Below are 24,225 nucleotides of genomic sequence, written 5' to 3' on the forward strand. Positions count from 1 at the left end.
TCTTCTTATTATGTGTACAGTGGTTAACCAAGTGTCACAGCACACTGCTGAACTAATCTGATTAGCAAAGAGAAAATAAAAGAATCACACATGCCAAAATTTAATGAGCAAGAAATAAAATGGAGAACAAAGAAATTTAATATTCCATCTTCAAGTTTTTTAAGAAAAAATGTTAACTTTGAAGGAAGCAAATCATTACTGTGTGTCACTAACAAGTTATCTCACTTAAAAACTAGAGTACTAGTAATTCTTAGGAGAAAATAAAGTATTTCCACACATTTGCTTTAACAAGCTTGTCCAAGTGTTCAATCCTGTACGAGAGACACTACGGTGATAAAAGCATGAGTCCCTGCCCCCAAGGTTTAATTAAGGGATAGACTGAGTAATACAGACCAAGACAAATGAAGGAAGAATCAGCAAAGTCTAGAGCAGTAAAGCAAAGAACGGTAAGTGTAAAAAGAAAAATCCACGGCAGAGGAAAACAAGGGGAAAAGCAGGGGCAGGGGTTCCAGAAAGCCAATGTAAAAGCTAAGGCATTCCAGTTGACAGGACTAGAGGAATATGGCGAGAATGGGTTAAGTCTTCAGAGGACTGCTTTATATTAAGTGTTATCAAATAATGTTTTTCTCCTAAAGAAATATCCAAACAATACACTTAACTGAGTGAGAGAATTGCAAAAGACTAAGAATTACTATGGCCAAGAGAAATAAAGTTATGGAAAAATGAATTTCATTCATTTAAATGTTTGCGTTTCGGGTGATAAGAAATCCAGTGGATTATCTGTTAAGACAACTCAAGATATGGGATTAGAAACCAACAAGACACTAGAACTTTGTCAGTGCTACCATCCTGGTGCAAATCTCTATCACTGCTCCCCTGGATGACTGCAATAACCTCCAGCTTCTACCCTTCATGCATGGCCTTATCTCAACCTGTCAGTCAAAGGGAACTTTCAAAATGTAAATTAGATCATATCACTATTCTGCTAAAAACCCTCCAGTGGCTTGCATTTCAGTAAGAGTAAAATCCAAAATCCTTACAATGGTATACAAATCCCTTCATGATATCTCACAATACCTTTCCTCTCCAACCTACTTGCCTACTACTATTCTTGAACCTTGCTAGTCCTAGAACAGGCCAGACTTGCTCCTAATGTGTTTCCTCTGCCTTGAAAATATCTTGTTGGTTAATTAAGTCCATATGACTAACTCTTTGCCTCCCTCAAGACTCTGTTCACATTCCATCTTCTCTAAGAAGTCCATGCCCATACACCACTTAAAAAGCTGCAAGCCCCCATATCAAAAAAAAACAAGCAACAACAAATGCTAGCGAGGATGTGGTGAAAAAGGAACCCTCCTACATTTTAGGTGGGAGTGCAAACTGGTCCAACCACTATGGAAAGCTGTCTGGAGGTTCCCTGATCTACTAAAAATGGAGCTACCATATGACCCGGCAATTTCACTACTAGGGAATCTACCCAAAGGACACAAAAACATTGATTCAAAAGAGCACCTGTACAGCTATGTTTACTGCAGCACTATTTACAGTAAGTAAAACCTGGAAACAACCCAAATGCCCAAAAATAGATGACTAGATCAAGAAGATGTGGTATATTATTTAGCAACCAAAAAAGATAAATTCATGTCATTCGCAGCAACGTGGCTAGAGCTAGAAGGAATTATGCTGAGTGAAATAAGCCAGAAAGAAAAAGAAAAATATTGGGTGGTTTCATTTATAAAGCAGGAATATAGGGGAACCAAATAAAACATCAGTGTAAAAAAAAAAAATAACAGTACAAAACACAACAAAGCAAAAACAGACAATTACAAATCAGAGACACCCTGCAGGGGAGGAGGAGGGAGAGGGTTCAGCGGGAGAGAGGGAGGAGAACAGGGGACTGTGGTGATGGTGCACGGGTGCCTGGGGGAAGGAAATTCTGTGGGAACTAAACCTGAAAGGGTGGGGGGAAGAAAATATTGTTTAAAAAAAAATAAAAAAAAAAGTTGCAAGCCTCATCCTTAATTGAATACGCTCCATTAGCATATTCTTCCTTGTTATTTTTTTCTTTTTTGTTTTGCCAGAAAACTTAGCACCTTCTAGACTGCTATAAAATAAGCTTGTTTATTATTGGTTGATGTTTCCTCTTACAAAAATACAAGCACCTTAGTTATTTGTACATTGGCAGTTTCCTGGCTACGGTAACAATAGAGTAGATACTATGAAGCCTTTTTGGGACCACAGACTCCTCTGAGAGGCCAGAGGACTCTTGGCGGTAGTCTAGAGAAAAACATCCAGCTATACATATATGTAGACCTATCATTTTAAATTTGCAATGGCAGTTACAGGGCCCCTGTTGTCTATGTCTTACGAGGGATCCAGGAATCCAGCTGTAGAATGATGTCTTAATGAGTGGAAAATGCAAATGACATAAAATTCCTCAGGAAATAAATTGTTAATAATGCTAGAGATTATTTTCTTTAGTCATCTAGTCAACTAAAAAACACAGAACATAAAAATCTCTACTGGTTAAATTTTTTCAAATGATATATACCCAGGCTGAGTTAAAATCCATGCACATACCTAAGATACATTGGAAACCTAAATTAAAGAAAATAAGATCTAATATTAAGAACAGTAAAAATGATTAATAGTTATTGAGTATTTACTCTGTACTGAGTGCAGTTGTGGGTGCTTTAAATATATTCATATATCCACACAAATGTAAATAATTATAATCCCCATGTCATTACCAAACAGAGATACAAAGAAACAGAAATGATTAATAAGATTCAGAAGTAAAAAAAAATCCCTCTTTAATGTACAGCATTCTAGTCACAATTTAGACCTGGTATTTGTATTACTGCAGTTCTACAAAGCAAGAACATATTGTCCAAACTCCAGAAGGATGACAATCTTGATCCTTTTGCATATTCTTGCCAACATAATCCTTATAATACCATGTTCACTTTGGGTACTCTGTAACCAGAAATGTGAACACAAAATGTTCAAAAAGAGCCAACCCTAACTAAAGGATTTACAGGATTAAAAGCAGAAGCTTAATTTTGAGGATAGCAAACCCTAGCAATCTTTGAATTACTATCTTTTGCAGAAGTACCAGTGATAAATCATGGTTTGGAAAGAACTGGCTAATAAGGTATTGAAAAAAAATCAGAATTGGGTATTATTTTCTATGAAAAAAAGTTCAAATTTCCCTATTCTCAAACTGTTTCAAGATTCTCCCCCTTGGTACCATGCCTCCTTCACTCAGGGACAACCAAGAAAACCTTCCAGGTTCAAAAGTCTTATTAAATCCCATCAATCGGCAGCAGTGACTTCTGCCCACCTGTGACTCTGCAGGACCGCAGGGCAGAAGCCTTCCTGCCTGCCTGTGATGCCGGGACTTCTCTTCACTGACCTCCCACAGCAGAGGCAGCTCTTCTCAAGGCCGCCTGCCTACAGCCATGCAGCCCTCTCTTAGCAAATCTGTCCCTTCCGGGGTAGCTCTTTCTGCCCTTGTTTCTATGCCAAGTGTCTTTTACTCTTCTGTCCCTTTCCCTAATAGATCTGCTCTTCAAATATAAATCAATCAATCAATCAGTCCCATCAATCACCAGACACATTTCACATTCCCTGGTTGTGCCTATGCCATGCCCCACACATTGTAGACAAAGCAGCTATCTGTTCAATGACTGAATCTTCTCCAGGAGGAAAAACATGTGTTTAACATTTTCTACTTCTCATAATACAACTTATTATGGCATCAGAATAACGCAATAAAACAAATATTTTACTTCAAAGCATATGATAGAAAATCCATAATTTATCATTTTGTAAGATTCTACATCCAAGAGTGAAGAAAGAAAAAGACTATGTTTCTTATCAGTTTATGCTACTGGTGACCTAATATACCACAAAAAATTGATCTAAGCATATTCATTCCTTAGAATAATGACATTCTTAACATACTCTAATTCCTTAAAGCTTTCTTTATAACGTTCAATGAAGCTACTACAACAAAATCATAGATTTTTTTTTAAATACAACCAACAAGCTTTTTGAATTAGATAAGAGAAACTAGTTCCATTCGAATGAGGTGGCCTGATGCTTTACAATAATATTCTCAATCAGTGCAGGATAAAACCAAGAAACAATAAATACAAATACATATTCATGCATATGCCACAAAAAGTTCCCTTTGTATTAATTCACAAACTGAAAGACTTGCTTCTGACTTACTGAGTTGTTAATATATCTCACCGTAAACACTCACAATTCAAAAACTATACACAGTTTCTTGGAAGTAAATACCAATTAAAAGAACTTACTTTCTACATATTAAAGAGGCCTCCTTAGTATAGAAAACAAACAAGAGCAAAATTTCAGATTAAAATATTCCTTAATACTAGCAGTATTTTCTTAAATACAACTTAGAGTTGCTGAATATCAATTTACCAAAACAGGCATGGATGACCTTATCTTGGCAAAACTCACAATACTGTTTCTTCAACATCTTAAAAGACAGCTTGATGCACGACACTCTTCCATCTGCTTTGCTCTATTTCTTCAAGCCCCAAATGGAAATTAAACCCTTAGAGTAACAGCCAAAATTTCATCAATCACAGGAAAATACTTAGAGCAGATAAAGAGCATTATGTGAATTATATGAGTAATGGAGGTAGACAGAACAATAGGTTGAACAGCCTTGGTAATGACCTTTTAGTATATGTTGAGAAAGAAAATCCATACAACATGAACAGGAATTACATTAAATAATTCTATTCCCACTTACCTGATGAGCTCTCGGTAAATACTGTTAATGTCTGTCCTCCAACACTTTGCAAGACAAATGGATGTTCTCTAGGAGCACTGACTGAAGCTGGTTTTCCACCGATATCATGAATATTTGCTAAATCCTCATTCAAAGTAAATGACACCTGACAGACATTAAGCAGAGCTTATTAAATACACCTTTGTAGTCAAAGTATCTGTGCAGAAATTTTAATTATAAAATACATTTCTAAAAATGTGAAAATTTTCATCATTTTATTAAATACTTTAAAAAAACTTTATCAAGAAGTACCTTTATACTTACTCATAAAAAGATAATCTATTCCCATTTGTCAGATTACTGGGGCTATTTTACCATTATAGAGATGATCAACTTTTAAATGTTACTCTGGTCTATGGCTGAAGAAAATCTTTCCAAAAAGGGAATATAATTATTTTTATCTAATATCTTTGAGGTAAAGGTATCATGTCTTATTACATTTTTAATCTTAAGTACATAGAGCCTAGCAAAGTGCCTGGCACATAGAAGTAAAACAGTATTTAATGAATGAGTTTTTTTTTTTATATATATTCACATTAAAAATTTTCCCCCATTGTCCGAAATTCTTACTCTTTTTGATTGGATTATGTTTTCTTTTTATTAGGCTGTATGAGAGATCTTGGGTATCAGCCCCTTGGTCAGATGTATGGTGTGCAAATATTTTCTCCCTTCCAATAGGATGGGAGTGTTTATTTCAGTGATAGTTTCTTTCACTGTGCTAAAGCTTTTTAGTTTGATCTAGTACTAATTGTTTATATTCTCTTTTGTTTCTGTTGCGGATGGACACAAATTCACAAAGACATCACTGAAGTCCATGTTGTGGAGTGTTTTGACTATGTTTTCTTCTATATATTTTTATGGTTTCAGGTCTAATATCCAAATCTTCAATCCATTTTGAATTAATTTTTGTGTATGGTGTGAGTCAGTGACTTACTTTCATTCTCTTGCATGTGGCTGTCCAGTTTTCTCAACACCATTTATTAAAGAGACTTTCCTTTCTCCAATGTGTACTCTTGGCATCTTTGTTATAGACTGTCTACTTAAATGTGGGTTGATTTCTGGGCTCTTAATTCTATTCCATGGGTCTGTATGTCTGTTTTTGTTTCAGTACCCACACTGTTTTGATTATTATTGCTTTGTAGTATAACTTGAAGTTGGCAGTATAATACCATCACTGAATTAGTGAATATTTTAAGTGTTTTAAGAAAGTAATTGCACTTGAAGAGGTGAAACACGAGCTATGTACTCAGAAAACTTAAAAAACAGAGGATACAGTTATTTTTTAGGTCTTAATGACTGCAGTATGAGTGCATGGTGCTAATTTAATATTTTAACAAATACAACTAAGTATTTATATGGATAACAATAATGAGGTTTCGAATAAAAAGACATAGCAGGTAGTCCTTCAAAATGATTTTTACTAATAGTAGAGCTCCCCAAAAGAAAATCAAATATTACATCAAAGGAACTTATAAAATACTAATTTTCCAGCCATGCAAAAAGATTATGAAGTATTTATTAAATATCTCTGTGTGAGAGATATTGCAAATTATGTCCTAGACATAACTTAATGGATCAAAATCTAAATACCACAAAGCTCCAAATCAAATGCCTTTGCCACAATGAAATAATACTAAATTATTACTGAAGGAACACTAAGTTTCATAGTACTGACAGAGGGGATATTTAGGACAAAGTAGAAAAATGTTGAGAATGAACAACTACAAAAGAATCTATTTATTGACACAAGAGTTGCATTTATACGATTATGTGTCTGATGTGAAGTTTTCCAGTATGCAAACAGCATTTTCTCTTTATTATTTCTAATGTATAATAACATACTCTCATTTTAAAAATAAAATCTTCATAGAAATAATCTTACCTCGGTCCTTCCTTGATTCCTAAAAGAAAGAAAAATTTAATTATTTAGATTTCATGTTTTTTCAAATGTAAGCTAAGAACTGAAAAATAAAATACTCATAATACTAAATACTCATAATAATACTAAATACTCATAATACTAAAATACTCATAATAAAATACTCATAAATATATACTCACATAAAGTATTACATTTACAAAAATTATCATTATTTACCCTCAGCTTTCCTCAACTATATTTATAAACCTAAAGGAAAAACAAAGTCACCAGTCCCACATGATTATTTCAGATGTTGTTTCTATCATATAACACTATGTCTTAAAATGTAATATTTTAGGGCCTCCCCGGTGGCACAGTGGTTGAGCGCTGGGTTGCGAAGCTGCCCGCAGCCTCTGCAGCACGGGTTCGAGCCCCAGCCGCAGGGTGAGGGTCTCACATGGGGTGCAGACCTCTCCTGCCGCCCGCTGCTCCCGTCAGAAGTGTATTTCATCAGTCTGCCTGTTCTGCTCTCCACTCTGGCTCTGGTGAATTCTCTCACCCTCCCGTGCTTCTGACTGTACCCAGTGCTTATATAAATAAATAATCTTTAAAAACAAAACAAAACAAAAACAAAAAAAGTAATATTTTACCCAAATGATTTTATTACAATCTTTATTTTTATTTCTGAATATGTTTAGCATCTAGCAGAATATACATAGTTATTTAAATCTAGATAAATAGTACTTCAGTAAATTTTACTATCTTTTATCTAGCTGAAGAGGCCCTATTTACTTACTAAAATCTTATGGATTAAAAATTAACAGTTTTTTATTATAAGCATTTTTTATCTCTGCTATAAAAAAATATGCTCATATGAGAACATTTTTCATACAGTCAAGCCGAAGGTTTTGAAATAACCATAATTCCACTTGACATCTTTAGTATAATAAATATCCTTCCAGACTATTTTCTCTGTACTTCAATAACATGTTTTTAACAAACATGAAATCAGTGTACATTCTATATAATAGCCTAAAATTTAGAAAATATGGAAGCTTGAAAGAGATAAGGAGAGCATCTTTGTGGAAGACAACAAAGGGAGCAGCACCAAAGGGTGCTATAGTCCAAGTGGGGGAGAGGAAGGGTTGCTGAACAAATTGCAGTGGTCTGAACAAAATGACTGAATATATTAAGGTTGGTTTCTCACTTGAAGATAAGAGCTATAAATATGAAAAGGGAAAAAACTGGAACACATCCATATTGTTGGGACTGAAATTAGATACCAGTATAAAGTCATGTTTTTAATAAATGTAGACACAGAAATAAACATAGATGTAAAAGTGTGTGCGTATATATACTCCTTAGCTCTGCCCATGGAGAGGGCCTGGGAGCAGTAATGAACACGGTGCTATTCAGATCTCAGATTCTAAATACCAGTCTCTAGAAAGAACCAGCACTCCTTAGAGAAAGGAAAGTTTAAAGCATCTTTCTATGCCAAAAAGTAAGTGCTCAAAGAATGACAAAAACAAGTCAAAAGGACATAGGACTTAAGCTATTGAACTGTGCAGCAGTCAGCTAGAAAGAGCTCCCACTTGCTAAATTTTAGACAATTTGAATATCAGAATAAATGATGATAGTAGCAAATTATGACCCACTGAAAAAAACTGGAATCCATGAGTTTGTATGCCACAGATAACAAGTTAATAAAAGAGAAAATCTGATAAGGAATAGAATATTTATATAGTCTCAAAGTACCACCCCACAGAATATGCAGTAATTACAAAAAAAGAGAGAACAGTAAATTTACAGTGAAGAAGTTTAAAAGACAATTTCTAATCAAGTAATCAAAACTACCACCACCAGGAATGGTGAAAATGAAAATACGCAAACCTTGCTAGAATACAGTACGAACCCAGCTTTATCTTCTGATATTCCTGCCAAAGACACATAACTGAATCTAATCATGAAGAAACATGAGACATACCTAAATGTTATACAGTAACTGTCTTGGAAATAACAAGAATACTGACATTTATACAGTATACAAGAAAAGACTTCCAAATACTTTAGATTTGAAGAATCTAAAAGACCTGCCAACAGAATCCCATGCAAGATTGTGGACTGAGTCCTTTTACTATAAAACATTACTGAGACAAGTGGCAAACCCTGAATAAAGTTTGAGAACTAGATAGGAAGCTATATGATTCCAATTTACTGATTTGGAGGAGTGCATTGTGATTATGTAGGAGAATGTCCTTGTTTGTTAGGAAAAGTATTTTATACTGTTCTTTCAACTTTTCCGTACCATGAGATTACTTAAAATAAAAATATAAAATAATTTTAAAAATCTGCCCAGTTTAATGAATTCCTTTCTAATTCTTACTAATTTTTCTCCATAACATACTGCTGAAATGACTATTCTTTTTTTTTTTTTGAAATGAATATTCTCATATACCAATCTTTGCATCACTAACTTTTTACTTCCACATGGTTCCTAGAAATTGATGGAATTGCTGGGTCAAAGGCACGAAAATTTCATTATTCATTTTTCGTAGCCTTTGCATTATCCAGTATCACTCTGCTGGATGAGTTTGTCTGTGTATTTGTTCAAGGGCAACAGCACCAAGATCTGAACATAATGCCTGCACTGTGAGTGAGTTGGCAAAGAAAATAGCAGAACTGTTGTTCTTTGTTTTGAACTGTAATGTGTGTGTGTGGTATACACATGTAGATATATACATATGTGGCCAGATTGCAAGTTTGCATCAGTTCATTTGTTTGCACATTTTCTTATAATAAATGGGTGCCCATGTCTTGTAATATTAAATGTAAAGTCAGAAACCAAAAATTTCTGAGAGAAATCATGTTGCTACAGACTGCAGTAAAATACATCATACATGAAATTTTTCAAAAACTAAAGTTTTCTAAGGTAGGATGGTAAAAAAGGGTTCATTTTAAAATTTAACAAGCAAAAGCAAAACTATAAATTGACCAAATGCAATATGTATCACAAGTCCAATGGTTTAGGCATAGCACATAAACTGCTTGACAAAAATGGTCCAAATATTACCATTTACTAAGATAGGCTTTTTCATCTTATTCATTACTGGACCCTCTATCCAGGTATTAAAACAGAACAAAATTCAGGAAGAGCTGCATTTTCTTCCTCTCCTAATTCCTGCACTGCACAGCCCTGTCTCTGAGGGAATCATCAGCCATGCCACCTACACTTCCCTAGCTTCAGCACAATAAACTGCTGCTGCATACCTGTGAGAAATGTGATGGGATGGGGAGGTCCATATCCACATGACATCAGACAGACATACCACAGCATCTGCTGTCAGAACTGTGCTGTGTGTGTGCAATGACAACAGACGAACACTTATTACTAAGTATTTCACATGCAGTGAGCCTATGAGGTATTAATACCATCTTTTTTTAATAAGTGAAGAAGCAAAGTCACATAGCTAAAAGTGGCAAGTCAGGATAAAGTCCAGGGCTGATTAACTCCTGAATCCACACTGATAATCACTATGCCACAATGTCTTTCTAAAACCTTAGCTGTTTTCATTTTTCAACCAACTATGCTTTTTTAAATCACATAGATAGCCTATAAACTGGTTATTCTGCCTCTAATAAGCAATAGTTGATTGATTACACATCTTGTAGTATTAAAAACACTTTAAGACAATTTCACCTCATCTGCCTTAAACCATCTCTTAACTGCCACAATAATTCAGAGGACATTCGTTGGTTAAGTTTTCTCATTATCTTAGTCTCATTCCACTGAATGAACGTATATCTCCATGTCTCTTAATCATAGTACTAAGAACTGAACATAAGCTACTGGCAAAGAAAGAGTGGAATTATCATCCTACTTCAAACTATCAACAAATATCTATTAATGGAGCCTTTTGTTTACAGCCACAATAACTTTGATGACTCATATTAGTTTACAATCAACTAAAATCCTGATACCCTAGTTACCTGAACTGATAAGCCATTCCTCACTCATCCTGCACTTGTTTAATAGCTAATATAGCAATTCAGCAAGAAGAATGATGTCTAAGTAAATAGTAATACAGACAAGATACACAGGAGAATATAGTCAGGAGACTCACTAGGAAAAAAGCTGTTTTTAAGTATGTTCATAGCACTCTTAGGTGCTTGTTACTATAAATATGTTCTCATCCTTACAAGAATCTAGATCTTGTAAGGATGAGATCAGAATGATCATGTATCATGTTAAGTACAAAATTTGCTAGGTAAGGTAACCCCTTATCACTTCTGTGGAATGGGAATGAGGGAAACAGTAACTTTTTACTTTCATTAGCACAAAAGTAAATTTTTAAAAAGAAAACAACATGTTTTACTGCTATAATAATACACACAAACAAAACCAGGATACACTGAGGAATGACACGAAAGGCACTATAAATAAAGAAGGTAAACACAAAAAAGGGACCATTTCAGACAAACTTGGAATATGACCACCCTACGTATATTAGAGGCAACTATGCAATCCATCTGCTTTAAGAGAAAGAGCTTTGAAATTCTCTATCAAGCAAAAGGTAATAAAAATTGGAGCATACTCACTATTACTTATTTAGCATGCCATCTTTTAAATTTTACATTAGCAATCATAGTAGTACTTAGGACTTCCGTAAGTTTCCCTGAACATAGGTTCCTTTTACCTTCTTTCCAATAATAGACCCCTCCTTTCCACACCAAGAAAGACTCCACATTCCTTAACCAGGCGTTTTCTTTAGAGATAGGGTTTCAGGAACATAATGTTCACGGTAGGGGAAAAACATTACAGTTTACATAGCATTTTCACAAATTCTATGCTATTTCATCTGTTTGGGGTTGGAAAGGCCTTACTGTAACCATTTTACAAATAAGAAAGCTAAGACCAAGAAGGCTATAGCCCAAGTTGGTAAAGCTACTACCAACAGGCCTAGAACCCAGGTCTTAAGCTGTAGTCATTCCTCAACAGTGGTAATCATTCCTCAATACCAAGTGATTCATAATTTAAACACATTTTACTTTAGTCTGCTATTCTCCTGAGAAATTTATCTTGCTATTCTCCTGAGAAATTTATCTCGACAGTGGCTCCCACTCCCAGTAAAACCTAGCAATATGAAAAAATCTGGGCAGCAGTCCTTCTGCCCACCTGTGCCTATGTAGGTGCTTCTTTTTACCAACTCTCTCCCTCCACAGAGCAGCAGCATTCCTGCCTGCCCATGATCTCTACCTGCTGGTGCTTCTCTTCACTGACCTCCCTCAGCGGAGGCAGCTCTCCTCAAGGCCACCCACCTGCGACCATGCAGGCCTCTTTTAGCAAACCTGTCCTTTTCCGGACAGTACTTTCTGTCCCTTTTGTCTATGCAAGTGTCTTTTATTCTTCTGTCCCTTTTATAATAAACCTGCCCTTTTGGATATAACTAACATCTCTATATCATGGAGAAACTCTCCTGGGAAGCTGTGTGCCGCTTAAAGGGGCGCGCTGGTGAAAACTTTCTCAGAGTGAATGCAAGAACCCCACTCTCTGAGCCCAGCAATTCCAAAAATGACACCATTACAATCTAGTTGATGGTCACTGTTGGGCCCCACTGCCCACAGAATAAAGCCCAGGCCTCAGTAGGACACACTCTTTGCTCAGGCCCCACCCTGACATTCTGGCTTTAATCCTCCTTGCTCTCTGCATGAATCCTTTGATTTGTCCATAAGAACGTCCTAAATTTTCCATGTTCCTCCATACAGCTTTCTTCCTTCTCTGGTGGGCAAACTCTAACTCATTTTTCAAAACCTAGCTCAGATTCATCACTTTTGCAGAGCTGTTCTCAACTCCTGCAGGGCAACATTGTGACCTCAGACTCTGTATTTATAGAGCACAAAATAAGTAAGTAAGTAAATAAATAAATAAATCTAAAGTTGATAACAGAAAAAGTAGGTAAGTACCTGCATTACAAAAGGACCCCATATTGAAAGAGCAAAAAGATCCCCATAGATTTCAACTGAAAGTCTGCTTTTTTTTCTTTCAATACAAGTATGACAATTCTTCAAATTCTGATTTATCTATAATATTCTAGGAAGATGTTCATTTTATAAAATTAAATATACAAATATATGACAACTATTTCCATACCATCTCACTGGATTCATACAAAAGACCTGCAAAACAGGCAACATTAGGGATAATGACTCTAAACGTAGAACTTAAGTAACCTGTACAAAGTCTCACTGATGGTAGATAAAAGGTGAAACCAGAAGCTGTTGATGTTTTCTTATCACTCAAAGGGCCAAATTTAAGTCTGGTTCCACTACCAAACATGTCTAGAGTTAAAGAAAGATTACTTGTCCCTACCTAACTATAGAACTTTGAATATAAAAGCCTGCTTGTTTCTAATCAATATGTTAATACAAAATGAAGAATTAAAAGCTAAGTCTTGACCCAAGAACAAGATACGTAGGGCACAAATGTATGAAGGTATCAAGGTTTCTTAAAGACATGACATCATGCAAGAATACAGCACTGTTCCTCCAAAGAACAACACACAGAGGGTCTACAAAATCCAAACTCCACAATTAACTGGTTTTAATGAGGAAACTTTAAAACGATCTCCCAAAAAGTATAAGCTTTACAGAGAAACAGTGGGTATTTTAGGCAAGAAGATATCTGGGGTCTATACTTTGGAGGAACAAACGGGAAAAATTTAAGTCTTAAAAATGTTCTCACTCTGCTTTTCTAACTATTTCACCTTTGGAACTATAGCCCAAGAAAATAAAAGACTAAAATGGTTATTGCTGCTAAATTTGTCTCAGCAGTTTTCATTTATTGATTCAATAAAAAAAGTACTGGGAGTCTACTATGCCAGACACTGTTTGAGAGCCTGGAGATATAGCCAATAAGACAAAAATCCCGACCCTGTGCAACATATACTCTAGCGGGAGAGATGGACAATACACAAACAAGCAAATACACAGTATTCCAGATGGATAAATATTCTACTGAATATAGAACCTAAATATACAAAGTACTATTTTATATAGGGTGGTCAAAAAATATCTATCTGAGCTGATATATGAACAGAGACCTGAAAAGTATGCAGAGCAAGTCATGGAGATATCCAGAGGAGTGTTCCAGAGAGAAAGCACAGAGGAATAGTGACTATTAAGTTTGAGATGCTTCTAAGACATCCAAGAGAAACATCAAAGAGGCAGTCACATGAGTCTGGAGATCAGGGGAGAGGCTAGGCTTAAATACCAACTGGTTTATACAGTAAGACCACCTAGGAAGTCAACCAAAAGAGAAAGAAGAAAAGCAGCCCTGGGGTCATATAACACGGAGATACTGAGAAGATGAGAAGGAGTCAGGAATAGAAAATGAGAAGAAACAATCAGTGAGGGGAGGGGAGAATCTAAGAGAGTGGTATCCCACTCTTAATGGGGATAAAAGTGTTTGCGGATAGAAATAATCAACTATGTCCAATTTTGTTAAAGGTTCGTTAAGAAGAGGGCTGACTCTTAGATTCAGGCATGTGGATGTGGTATGTTGTAAAAAAGGACTACAAATTCTTTGCAGTCACTCCTACCAAAAGGTGGAGTTTATAGCCACATACTTGAATCTGGGATTAACTATGTGAGTTAACACTGGCCAGCAGGACTTTAGCAAACATGATGCAGTCACGTTTGCCAAGCGCTTATGCACTGGGCTTTGGAACTCTTTTACCATCACTTACATGAATATACTGGAGATGAACCACAAATGGCCATTTGCCCCAGTCTGTTAATAAGCCAACCACTAGACACATAAATATGACCATTCTGGCCAGGAAGACCAGCCAGGTCAGTTTCAACCAGAACTATAGAACGATAAACAAATAAAATGGTTTTTGTTCTCGGTCACTACATTTTGGGGTGGTTGGCTATGAAGCTAATTGATAAAACAGAGGATACTAATGACAGATAAAAGCTGTTTTAATGGAGTAATAATGTCATGGAAATCTGATTAGAGTTGAATTAAGAATGAATGGAGAATCACATACAGCATTGTAAACCAATGTTACCTTGATTTAAAAAAAAAAGAAGAATGAATAGACAGGGAGAATGGAACACAAGGTCTCTGACTTTAGAGATTTCCCTTTCTAACAAGGTCATTTACTCAACCAAGAAAGTACACTGTTACATTGTTTACTAGAGGTTCCCTAACCCCTTCCAAGTCTATAAATATCAGTAGCATAGTAGCAAAATCCTTCCATTGGAACACCTGGTACATCCAGTTACGCTCAACACAAGATGTGGAGAAGAGAAAGCACCTAACCAAGCCTAGAAATGCTCATTACTTTTCATTTTCCAGGCAAATTCTCTATCTGGGAAAAAAACAACCAACCAACCAAACTATAATTATATCTAAAAGCACTTGTAAAAACTTTGAAAAATAGCTTTTAAAATGTCAAAAATATATAAATAACATACTTGGCAATCCTCAGTTTCCCAACTTCACCTCTTCCAGGGGCTTTAGTCCACTGCTGTGACAAATATTTAGGAACCTAAAACAAAGCAAGAGACTAATAAGATTATGTTTTGGCAGCCAACAAATCTTTTTAAACATAAAATGATACACTACTTCTACTTTACTTTCTGCCTGTAGCAACTGATCATTAAGAATTAAGTACTCGTGTTTTGTATTACCTGGGAGGCTACAACATGTATGAAAAGATTTTAGCTCTCAGAGAGCTTAGTGTCAATCTAGTTGTTGATATAAAACTTACACTGGTTAATCCATGATATAGAAGTCCAACTGTAAAAAACTTGAATATTCACAGATTTTGGTATCTGCTTTAAGAGAGGTAGGGTTCTGAAACCAATTCCCATCAGACACCAAGGGAGGGCTTGGTAGTCTATCCAACTGACTACTCAAATGTTCCATATGAATATTCAGTAGACATTTCAAATGTAAAATCTCCAAACTAGAATTCTTACTTCTAATTCATAAACCTGTTGCTCCTGCAATTTTCCATATCTCCCTAAAAGTTAACTCCATTCTTCCAGGCACTCAGGCTAAAAACTTGGGAGTTATTCTGAAGAGCTTCTTTTTTCTCACATTCCACATCCAATCAAATGAAATATCCTGTTAGCAAAACTTTCAAGTATATCTAGAATACAGCCCCTTCTCATCAATTCCAGAATTACCACCCTAATCCAAGCTAGCACTCTCTTTACAACTGTAGTAACAGCCTCCTGATTTCCTTGCTTCCATTGTTGCCTAGTGCAGTTTATTCTCAATACAAAAGCAATAGGGATCATCTTAAAACATAAATCGGACAACACTGCTCTGTTCAAAGACTTTTGATTTACCTAACAGACATCTATACAGAACTTACCAGTACTTTTTTAAGCAGGTTACAACTATTAGTTCATTTAATTCTCATTACAACTCTATTATTTGTCCATTTTGCAGGTGAAGAAACTGGGGTACCAAAAATAAGTTATTATTTGCCCAAAGTTTCAGAATTACTAGTAGGGAAGCCAGGATTCTAAACTAGGCAGTTTGGCTTCATAGTCAACATGCCATGCTGCCTCCTCTCTATGGCTACTAGCTTTCACTTCAGAGTAAAAATCCTACAATGTCTCAGTTGACTCAGCCTCCTGCTATCCCACGGCCTCATCTTTTACTAGTTTCTCTTCCACTGGACGCTAACCAGTCTGTGGACAATCCCAGTAGCATCTCATTTGAGGAGCCTGTGATTTGCTATTAACTTGTGTCTGGAATACTCTTCCCCCATATTTTCTCTTTCTCTCTGCTTAAAGACAGTGTTACCAGTGAAGTCTTCTACCACCCCATTTAAAATAACATCTCTAGTTACTTTCCATACACTTTTTAGCCTGCTTTATTTTCCTTTCTGCTTATTTTTCTTACCACAAACTCTATGTGCATGTGCTCCCTGTTGCAGTGTCATCTGCATGCAGCAGATATTTCATGTTTGTTTTTTTTACTGTGATATCCCTAGCATCCAGAATAGTGTGACACCTGGTAGGAGGAGAGTCATCATTTTAATGACTGGATATTGCTGAAGAAATGCTAGCTAACATTAACACAATGACAATGATAGCAACAGAAGGATATACCTAGGATTTAATTTTAATAAATCTCATCTCATTCTCAGAGAGAAACCTTACGTCAGAGATCTATCTTACAATAAGGGGGAAGACAGTATAACGCCTATAGTAGTTGGAGCATTTTCCAAATACCTAGTGTCCCCTCACTGCTATATTTTGAAATTATGTTGGTATAAAGACAAGTATGTTTTGGAGACTTGGAACTCTTGAATGAGACCATACTTCAATAAATTATCAAGTAAAAAGATTCTGTGATCATATTGTTGTAGAATACAATTTAGGCCACCAAACATGAAAATAGTTCTAAGTGAAGTAATTTCATAATCACACAATAAAACAAACTTAAAAATCAAAATCAGTACGACAAATTGTACCGAAGTTGAACTGCCAACTTCAAAAAAGATTGTGTTCCTGAAATTAACTGATAAAAACAAGCTTGGAATTCATGCTGCATCTGTATTGACATCATTATAATAAAAATGTAGGGTCACTTGTAGTCCATCAGCTTATTTAATTCATAAGGTTGCCAATATACTATACTCTTACAATGAAAAATAACAGAATATAATGAGAATAGTTATGTCAGTCACAGAAACTCTTTATAGTGAGAGTTTATGGAAATGGGTTTCCCATAAACTTCAGTCCATTATATTCAGTCTGAAAGAAAGGGAGAAAGGAGAGGGTAAGAAAAAATAATGGTATATGTTGTTCCAAGGCTTCAAACACTTTTGACAGCTGATTTTTTTTTAATTAAAACATTCTATTTTAAAATAAAAATTGTATATATTTAAGGTGAACCACATGATTATTTGATAGACATAGTAAAATGATTACTACAGTTGAGATAATTAACATATAGCTTCTTCAAATAATTACTTTCAGTGTGTGATAAGAGCACCTAAAATCTACACTAAGTAAATTTTCCCCAAACACCCCTATGAACATGTCATTTGTGAGATATCTGTGTTCTTCTGTCTCCACATTAATTAAAGAATATCCGATGAAGACAAGATAATAGGTACAATAAGAGATGTTTCCTCAGATTTCCCAAGACCAGAGAAAATGACAGAAAATGACTCATTTAAGCATTATTCCTGCATGGAAACCTACCTTGACTCCCTAGACTAGGACTTGTTTCAGCATCCTTATCTGTAACTGTTTTCATTAGGATTAGTATTTGATTGATGTCTGTTTCCTGCACTAGACTATAAACCCCAGTCTACAGCACATGGACCACGTCTGGTTTTGAATATCTAGCACAATGACTGGCAATTACTGGAAGCTTGTTGGATGAATCAATCCACCCACCTGTTCACTCAAGCTGAGCAGAGTAATAAAGTCAATGCTGCCTTTGAAGTCAAGGTGTTATGGTATTATAAACAGATATTATTCTTCTAAGCTTCCTTTGGTTCTTTGCCATTTGCTTCCTCAAATGTCTATTTCCCCAATAGCTAGTCTCCAAAGCCCTGTTTCTCCCAGAGCACAAGCAAATTAAGGACACTGTAGTGGATACTGTGATGTGATACCCATTTACACATTTAGGATTCAAGGCCTTATTCCCCCAACTTCTAGCAGTATGAACACAGTCAGCCCTCTTTGGAATTGCCTCCAACGAAGAGAAACCCTTTAGCCAAGATCACATACTCTTCCTGGTGCAAACCACACCCAATGACTGGTTGACACAGGGTATTTATTACCTCACTCCAACTCAGAACAGTTCTGAAAAGCTCCCAGTGGAATCGTCCTTGTCTTTCACTGAGACTGCATCACACCCTCTGCCAATCCCACTAAACTTCTTTTCTTTATACAGGTGATGATTCCAAGGGCACTCTCCAGTATATCCCTGCATGCTAATCTCCACCTCAGAATCAGCTCCCTGGGAATCCAACCTATGACATAGCTTTTAGTTCTATGTTTTCTTGAAGGTCAACATATGGAGCTGACATGACCCAAGAGCATAAAAATGAAGCTCCCACTTCACATCTAAATCTTTAGGGCAGAAAACTCATTAAGAGAAATCCAAGATAGAAAGACATTTCCTATTCCTGGCATAAACTCTGAGCTAAACATACCTAAATTTGAATCACTGTCCTATGCTTGAGCAAGATTACCTCCCTTAGCTTCAATTTTATCATCTAAAAACATAATTGTAGCCTATCTTGTAAAATGCCTCATACATAAGAAATCCGAATTCCTTTTTTTTAAAAATTTATTTATTTATTTATTTTGATTGATTGATTGATTTATACATACATGCATACAAGCACTGGGTACAGTCAGAAGCGCGGGAGGGTGAGAGAATTCACCAGAGCCAGAGCGGGGAGCAGAACAGGCAGAAGGACCGAAGCACACTGCTGAGGGGAGCAGCGGGCGGCAGGAGAGGTCTGCGTGCCATGTGGGACCCTCCTCTGGTGGCCGGGGAGCAGCCAGGGATCGAACCGGCAATGCAGAGGCTGCGGGCAGCTTCACAACCCAGCGCTCAACCGCTGCGCCACCGGGGAGGCCCAATCCGAATTCCTTTTTTTCCCCCAACCAGGTAAAGTGAATGGGGTATCACCCATTTCACTTTCATCTCTCCCTGACATACAGTTTTTTCTTCAGCCAACAATGACGAAATGCTTAACTGCAAAAGTAAAGGCTGAGCTTGGTGGCATCTTAGTTGCTGAATGAAGGACACAAGATTCACAAAAGAATGATGTCCATCCCTCCTGCCCTGATTGTCACTTCCAACAAACATCAGTCAAAATAGTTATAAGGGTTGGTTGGGATTCAAGCACATCTTTTTGCTAGCTAGGAAGTTGTGAGTTAGAACTACTCCACCTGTCTCTTCCCCCCAAAAGAGGTAGCAATTCTTATAATCAATGTCTCTATAGGGATATGCATGGTTCACAAAAACTCCTACTACTCCTATAATTTTGCCCGCTTTACCTCCTTCTTTTCCCCATTATGTACCTTACCCCCAGCCAACCAAAACTAAAGAAGATAATTTTTTCCAGAAGTCTAAGTACTAGTCTAGAAGTCAAGCAGTAGAATTATGCTAGACATCATGACTGTTAAATCATGATTTGGTATGGGGTGTGTAATTATGGTGTGACCAGCTGGCAACTTAATAGTGGCAGAGAATGAGCAACAGGAACAGAGTATTGCAAACTAAATGAGACTAGCTTCCTGACAAGGTAAAAATTGTGGTTGTTTATACGCTTTATACATATAAAAATTGTGGTTGTTTATACACTTATTGTAGTATTAAATCCAAGCAAGTCTCTTATTTATTACTACCAAAATGTCTCAGGAATTCACTCTAGATCATCATTCCCTTATAGATTTAAGATATCCAGAACTCCAGAAATGGCACTTCATTGGGAACAGCACAGGCCCTGGATATTTTGGTACACAGCCCACTACTATATTTTTCCTGAACATAATCTTCCCAGCCCTACTGGGAAGATTTTTCCTAACTAATGAACTCCATAGGCTCTTCTTAAATGTCACCTTCCCTGTGAAGTCTTCCTGTTACAGCCAGTCAATTACTTTCCTGCTGAAAACACACAGAAATAGATACACACACACACACATATATAACTGTATTTATCCTGTTTTATATCTATCTACTGACAGAATTTATAAAATATGAATAAGACTCATAAACTTTGAGATAGAAACTCTAAGACATATATTTGGCAACAAATGATCCTCACAGATCAGAATTCAAAGTAATACTTATAGAGAGAAATATTAATGTAGAAGACTTGAAATTGGTACATAGTTCAATTCACAAATTCTGATTATATAAGAATTAAGATAGGGTTTCTAAGCAATATGTTATATTTTAATATCACACAAAGAAACATGAAAATGATCATTATAATTTGATGCACTCAAATAATTTATTTCTAGCAGAGATGAAAATCCAAACATGCTCAAGATATGGGCATAAAAATCACACTGGAGGCTAGCTCCAGTGCAAATGAAACAAGTTCAAGCTATCTGACAGGTGTACGAATCAAACTACAGCAGAAATAAAAAATGTCAAAAATGTATTTGCAAGTCTGTTATTTTGGTACACAGCATTAGAAAAAGAAGAAATACTGCATGCCTTGAGAAAATAATAATATTGCACAGAAATAAAACATCAGAACTACCTTTCTAAAATAAGAATAAACCATTGGCTTCAGTTGAATTCTTTTTAAAGAGATAAAATGTATTCAATTGACTATCTATGAAAGAACAAAAACTTTCTAACTTCTTCATTTTAGATTCATAATATTCTTTCACATTCTCATCCAGTCACCAAATCCTGACAACTTTTACTGAAAAAGTTTCCTTAAATCTGACTTCATTATCACATACCTATGATCCTGTGTTAATTTTCTAATTTCGACTCTCCTTATCTTCCCCTCAAGCATAGTTTTTTTTTCTGAATCGTTTGCATCCTTGCCTTCCTGTGGGCTAAAATCGTAGCACCCCTATTTCACAATATAACAATATGAGAATATGGTACCAATCGTTTCTTACACAGACCGTGAACTCTATGCATAATAACTTCCTTTGTTTTCCAGGACACATCATGTTAATATGAATTTTCAGTCTTGCATTTCTGTTCTACCTTCCATGGTATACTATGTTATAACTCTGTCCACCCATCCAAATGTAAGGCAAACAATGTTTACTGAGTATTTACTGTGGCCCCAGCATAAATGCATCTCAAGTTCCACCATTTTTTTCAAGTATCTTCTATCAGTCTGCAAGGGAGATCTCCTTTAGGACTCTAAGAACCATTCAGCATCCAGTAGGAGAGAAAAATCTTATTTACTCCCATCTTTTTTTTTTAATGTAGGTTCTAAGTATGACTCTGACACCTACTCTTTGTGTGATCTTGACAAATCACTTGACTTCTCTAAGCCTCTGTGTTCTTCCCTCACTTCCAAGTGTCAATGTGAAGATTAAAAGATATAATGTGTATAAAATGCAGAGCACAGTGACAGGGTCAGGGTAAACACTTATGACATGCTAGTGATAGCATGATTTGACTCCTTTAGGTATGGCTGAAGAGTGCAGAAGTGCTAGAGCAATCACATCTCCTCTTAGGAATTGGGAAGTAAAATTCTTAGATACTGGGTTGGTCAAAACAGCAGTGTTTGACTCTTGTTATTCAACTAGTCATCAGAAGACCAGCAGTGTCAACATTACCTGGGATGTTTATGCTGCTTAGTGGTCATGTGGGAGCATGTTACACAATGCATAATCTCAGGCTCCACCCAGACCCAGTGAATAGGACATGCATTTTTATAAAGTGCACATTACACTTTATAAGAGTGTGTCCTATCTTTTTATTTTTCCCCTCACCACCATCCCTGATGTCCCCTTGTCCCTTTCCTTCTTCTCATACTCCATCCTTTTAAGTCATACTAACAGCTATGATAAGTCAAGAGGACCACAAAGTCAAAAATGACACATTCATTCATGACAATCTGTTGAGCACTGATCATGTGCCAAACATAAGTCTGGGCATGAAAGACAATGATTGATATTCTCATGGATTGTGACTGTGTGTGTGGGGGGGGGGGGGTTGTGTGTGGAAGTAATACTGAACACAGGAACATAGAATCATTTTAGACTATGAGAAGTGCTTTTAAAGATATAATGCAGGTTTGACATGCCAGATGATGTCAAAGGAAGCTATTTTCTTACTTTTTAAAAAACATTTTAAAAGGACAGGTTTATTAGGAAATAAAATAAAAAACGTTTATTAGGAAAAGGAGAAAGAAAAAGAGAGGCACCTCCATAGGTGGGCAGGAAAGCTGGCACTGCTGCATAAAAAAGGAAAAGGTTTGTGAAAAGATACACCTGCATAGTCACAGGCAGGCAGGAGAGCTCAATAAAGGACTTATTTTTTGAGTGTTAGACAGGAAAAACCTCTTAGATTTAACAAACTTGAGCCCAACATTTTACTTGACGTTGTGTCATAATTACATTTGAACAGCCATATGTCCTATGAAGTTCCCCTAAGAGACAACACTTCCTAATATGAAAAAGTAAAGAATACATACTATTCTAAGGGTTAGTCATTGCTCTCTTTATCAAAAAATCATGGGAGAGATGGCTGTATAGTGGTTAGCATAAGTTCCTTCCAAAAATTATTTATTGAGGATGAGTTAGAGAAGACCCAGTGGTGTTTGAAAGAACACTGCAGTTCAATGGCCTCTCCTTCCCTGAGCTCAGAGGTCTCTCAGCATTCCAGCGAACTATTAAGAGCCATCAACCTAAGAAAGCAACTTAAGAGTAAAGAGGGATCAGTTCTACTTTCCGGCCAAGTAAATTGTACATAAAGCTGACACTCAACTTCCTTACACAGACTTATGGCTAAAATCAGTTTCACCAAAAGGAAATGCAGGAATTCTTTTCGAACGCGGTAACATGCACTGTTCAACTCGGGAGACACCAAGACATACCCCCACAAACACCCAATCGTAGGGAAAGGAGATCCATTCTAGACAGGTCTGAGTCCTTAACCAGCTCAAAGACTCTTGTGCACCCCTAATATGCCCTGTCTGCAAATAGGCAAAAATGATTCTTGCTTCTCGAGGTACATGAAGCTCTAATGAGAGGGTAATAAAGAACTTTAAAAAGCGCACGGAGTGAGATGGTCTCAAGTCACTTAAATTACTTCTACAGGAAGAGCGAGAGCCCACGCGAACATTACCTTGACCAGCCACACTCCGGTGTTCTGTTTAGCGCCGGTCAAGTCGAGTTCCCCGCGCTCGGCCATCGGTCGGCAGCCGGTGGAAACGTGCAACCCAGAGCAGCGGTGCCGGGAACTGGGGAGCTGCGGGGTCCGCGTCCGAGCACTGGGCTAGTTGCGGCGGAAACCCGACCGCGAACAACCCGTGGGGACTGGCCAGGGTGCAGGAAACCTGGGGAAAGGTACACGCCGCTGGGAGCCGGGGACTGCGCCTGCGCACGGCCACCGTCAGTACGGCGTGCCGGTGGGGCCAAACTTCCTGGTTCGGCCACTTACGGAGTGGGCGTGGCTACTGAGGTGGGTTGTGGGCCAGTGATTAAAACACGGTGGAACGAGTGGAAACTTAAAGCAGCAGATTTAAAGACGAGGCTAGCATCACTGAAGAAAAGAGTCCAAATTGATAAATGGAGTTCAAAGAGACAAAGACTGCCCAACCCTGACCAAGGAAATAGAAACAGCATTTGGAGGACAAGGTCCGAGAGTAAACGGAGTAAGTGAATTAGCACAAGTGTGCACTGGGGTGGGACAGAGTACCCCTGTGTGTACTGGAAACATGCTGTTTCTAGACCTGAAAAGAAGGCGGTGTCAAAGGCTACTCTGAGCATCTCTGAACAAGCAAGTAGAACACACCCCTTTCAGACTCCCCAACACGAAATGTCCGGAGGATTTAGT

The 24,225-nt window shown here is 36.9% G+C and overlaps 1 protein-coding gene across 3 annotated transcripts in view; it reads right to left on the reverse strand.

Moving 5' to 3' along the window:
- The window catches only part of GTF2F2 (general transcription factor IIF subunit 2), a gene marked incomplete at its 3' end in the record, with an annotated part of 125,651 nt that extends 101,905 nt beyond the window's left edge, over positions 1–23,746 (reverse strand). Inside the window, exons 1-4 of one of the 3 annotated variants that reach the window (XM_084235311.1) lie at positions 23,515–23,746; positions 15,168–15,241; positions 6,711–6,729; positions 4,790–4,934 (exon numbers count right to left, since the gene is read on the reverse strand). In XM_084235311.1, the coding sequence (XP_084091437.1) occupies positions 4,790–4,934; positions 6,711–6,729; positions 15,168–15,241; positions 23,515–23,580 (304 nt within the window). In that variant the 5' untranslated portion in view covers positions 23,581–23,746. The remainder of the gene's footprint in view (positions 1–4,789; positions 4,935–6,710; positions 6,730–15,167; positions 15,242–23,514) is intronic. The other 2 variants (XM_084235312.1, XM_084235313.1) reach the window with 2 other exon arrangements.
- Positions 23,747–24,225: the final 479 nt, after the last annotated feature.

The sequence above is a fragment of the Talpa europaea genome (assembly GCF_964194135.1).
Source record: "Talpa europaea genome assembly, chromosome: 6".
In the NCBI taxonomy this organism is placed as follows: Eukaryota; Metazoa; Chordata; class Mammalia; order Eulipotyphla; family Talpidae; genus Talpa; species Talpa europaea.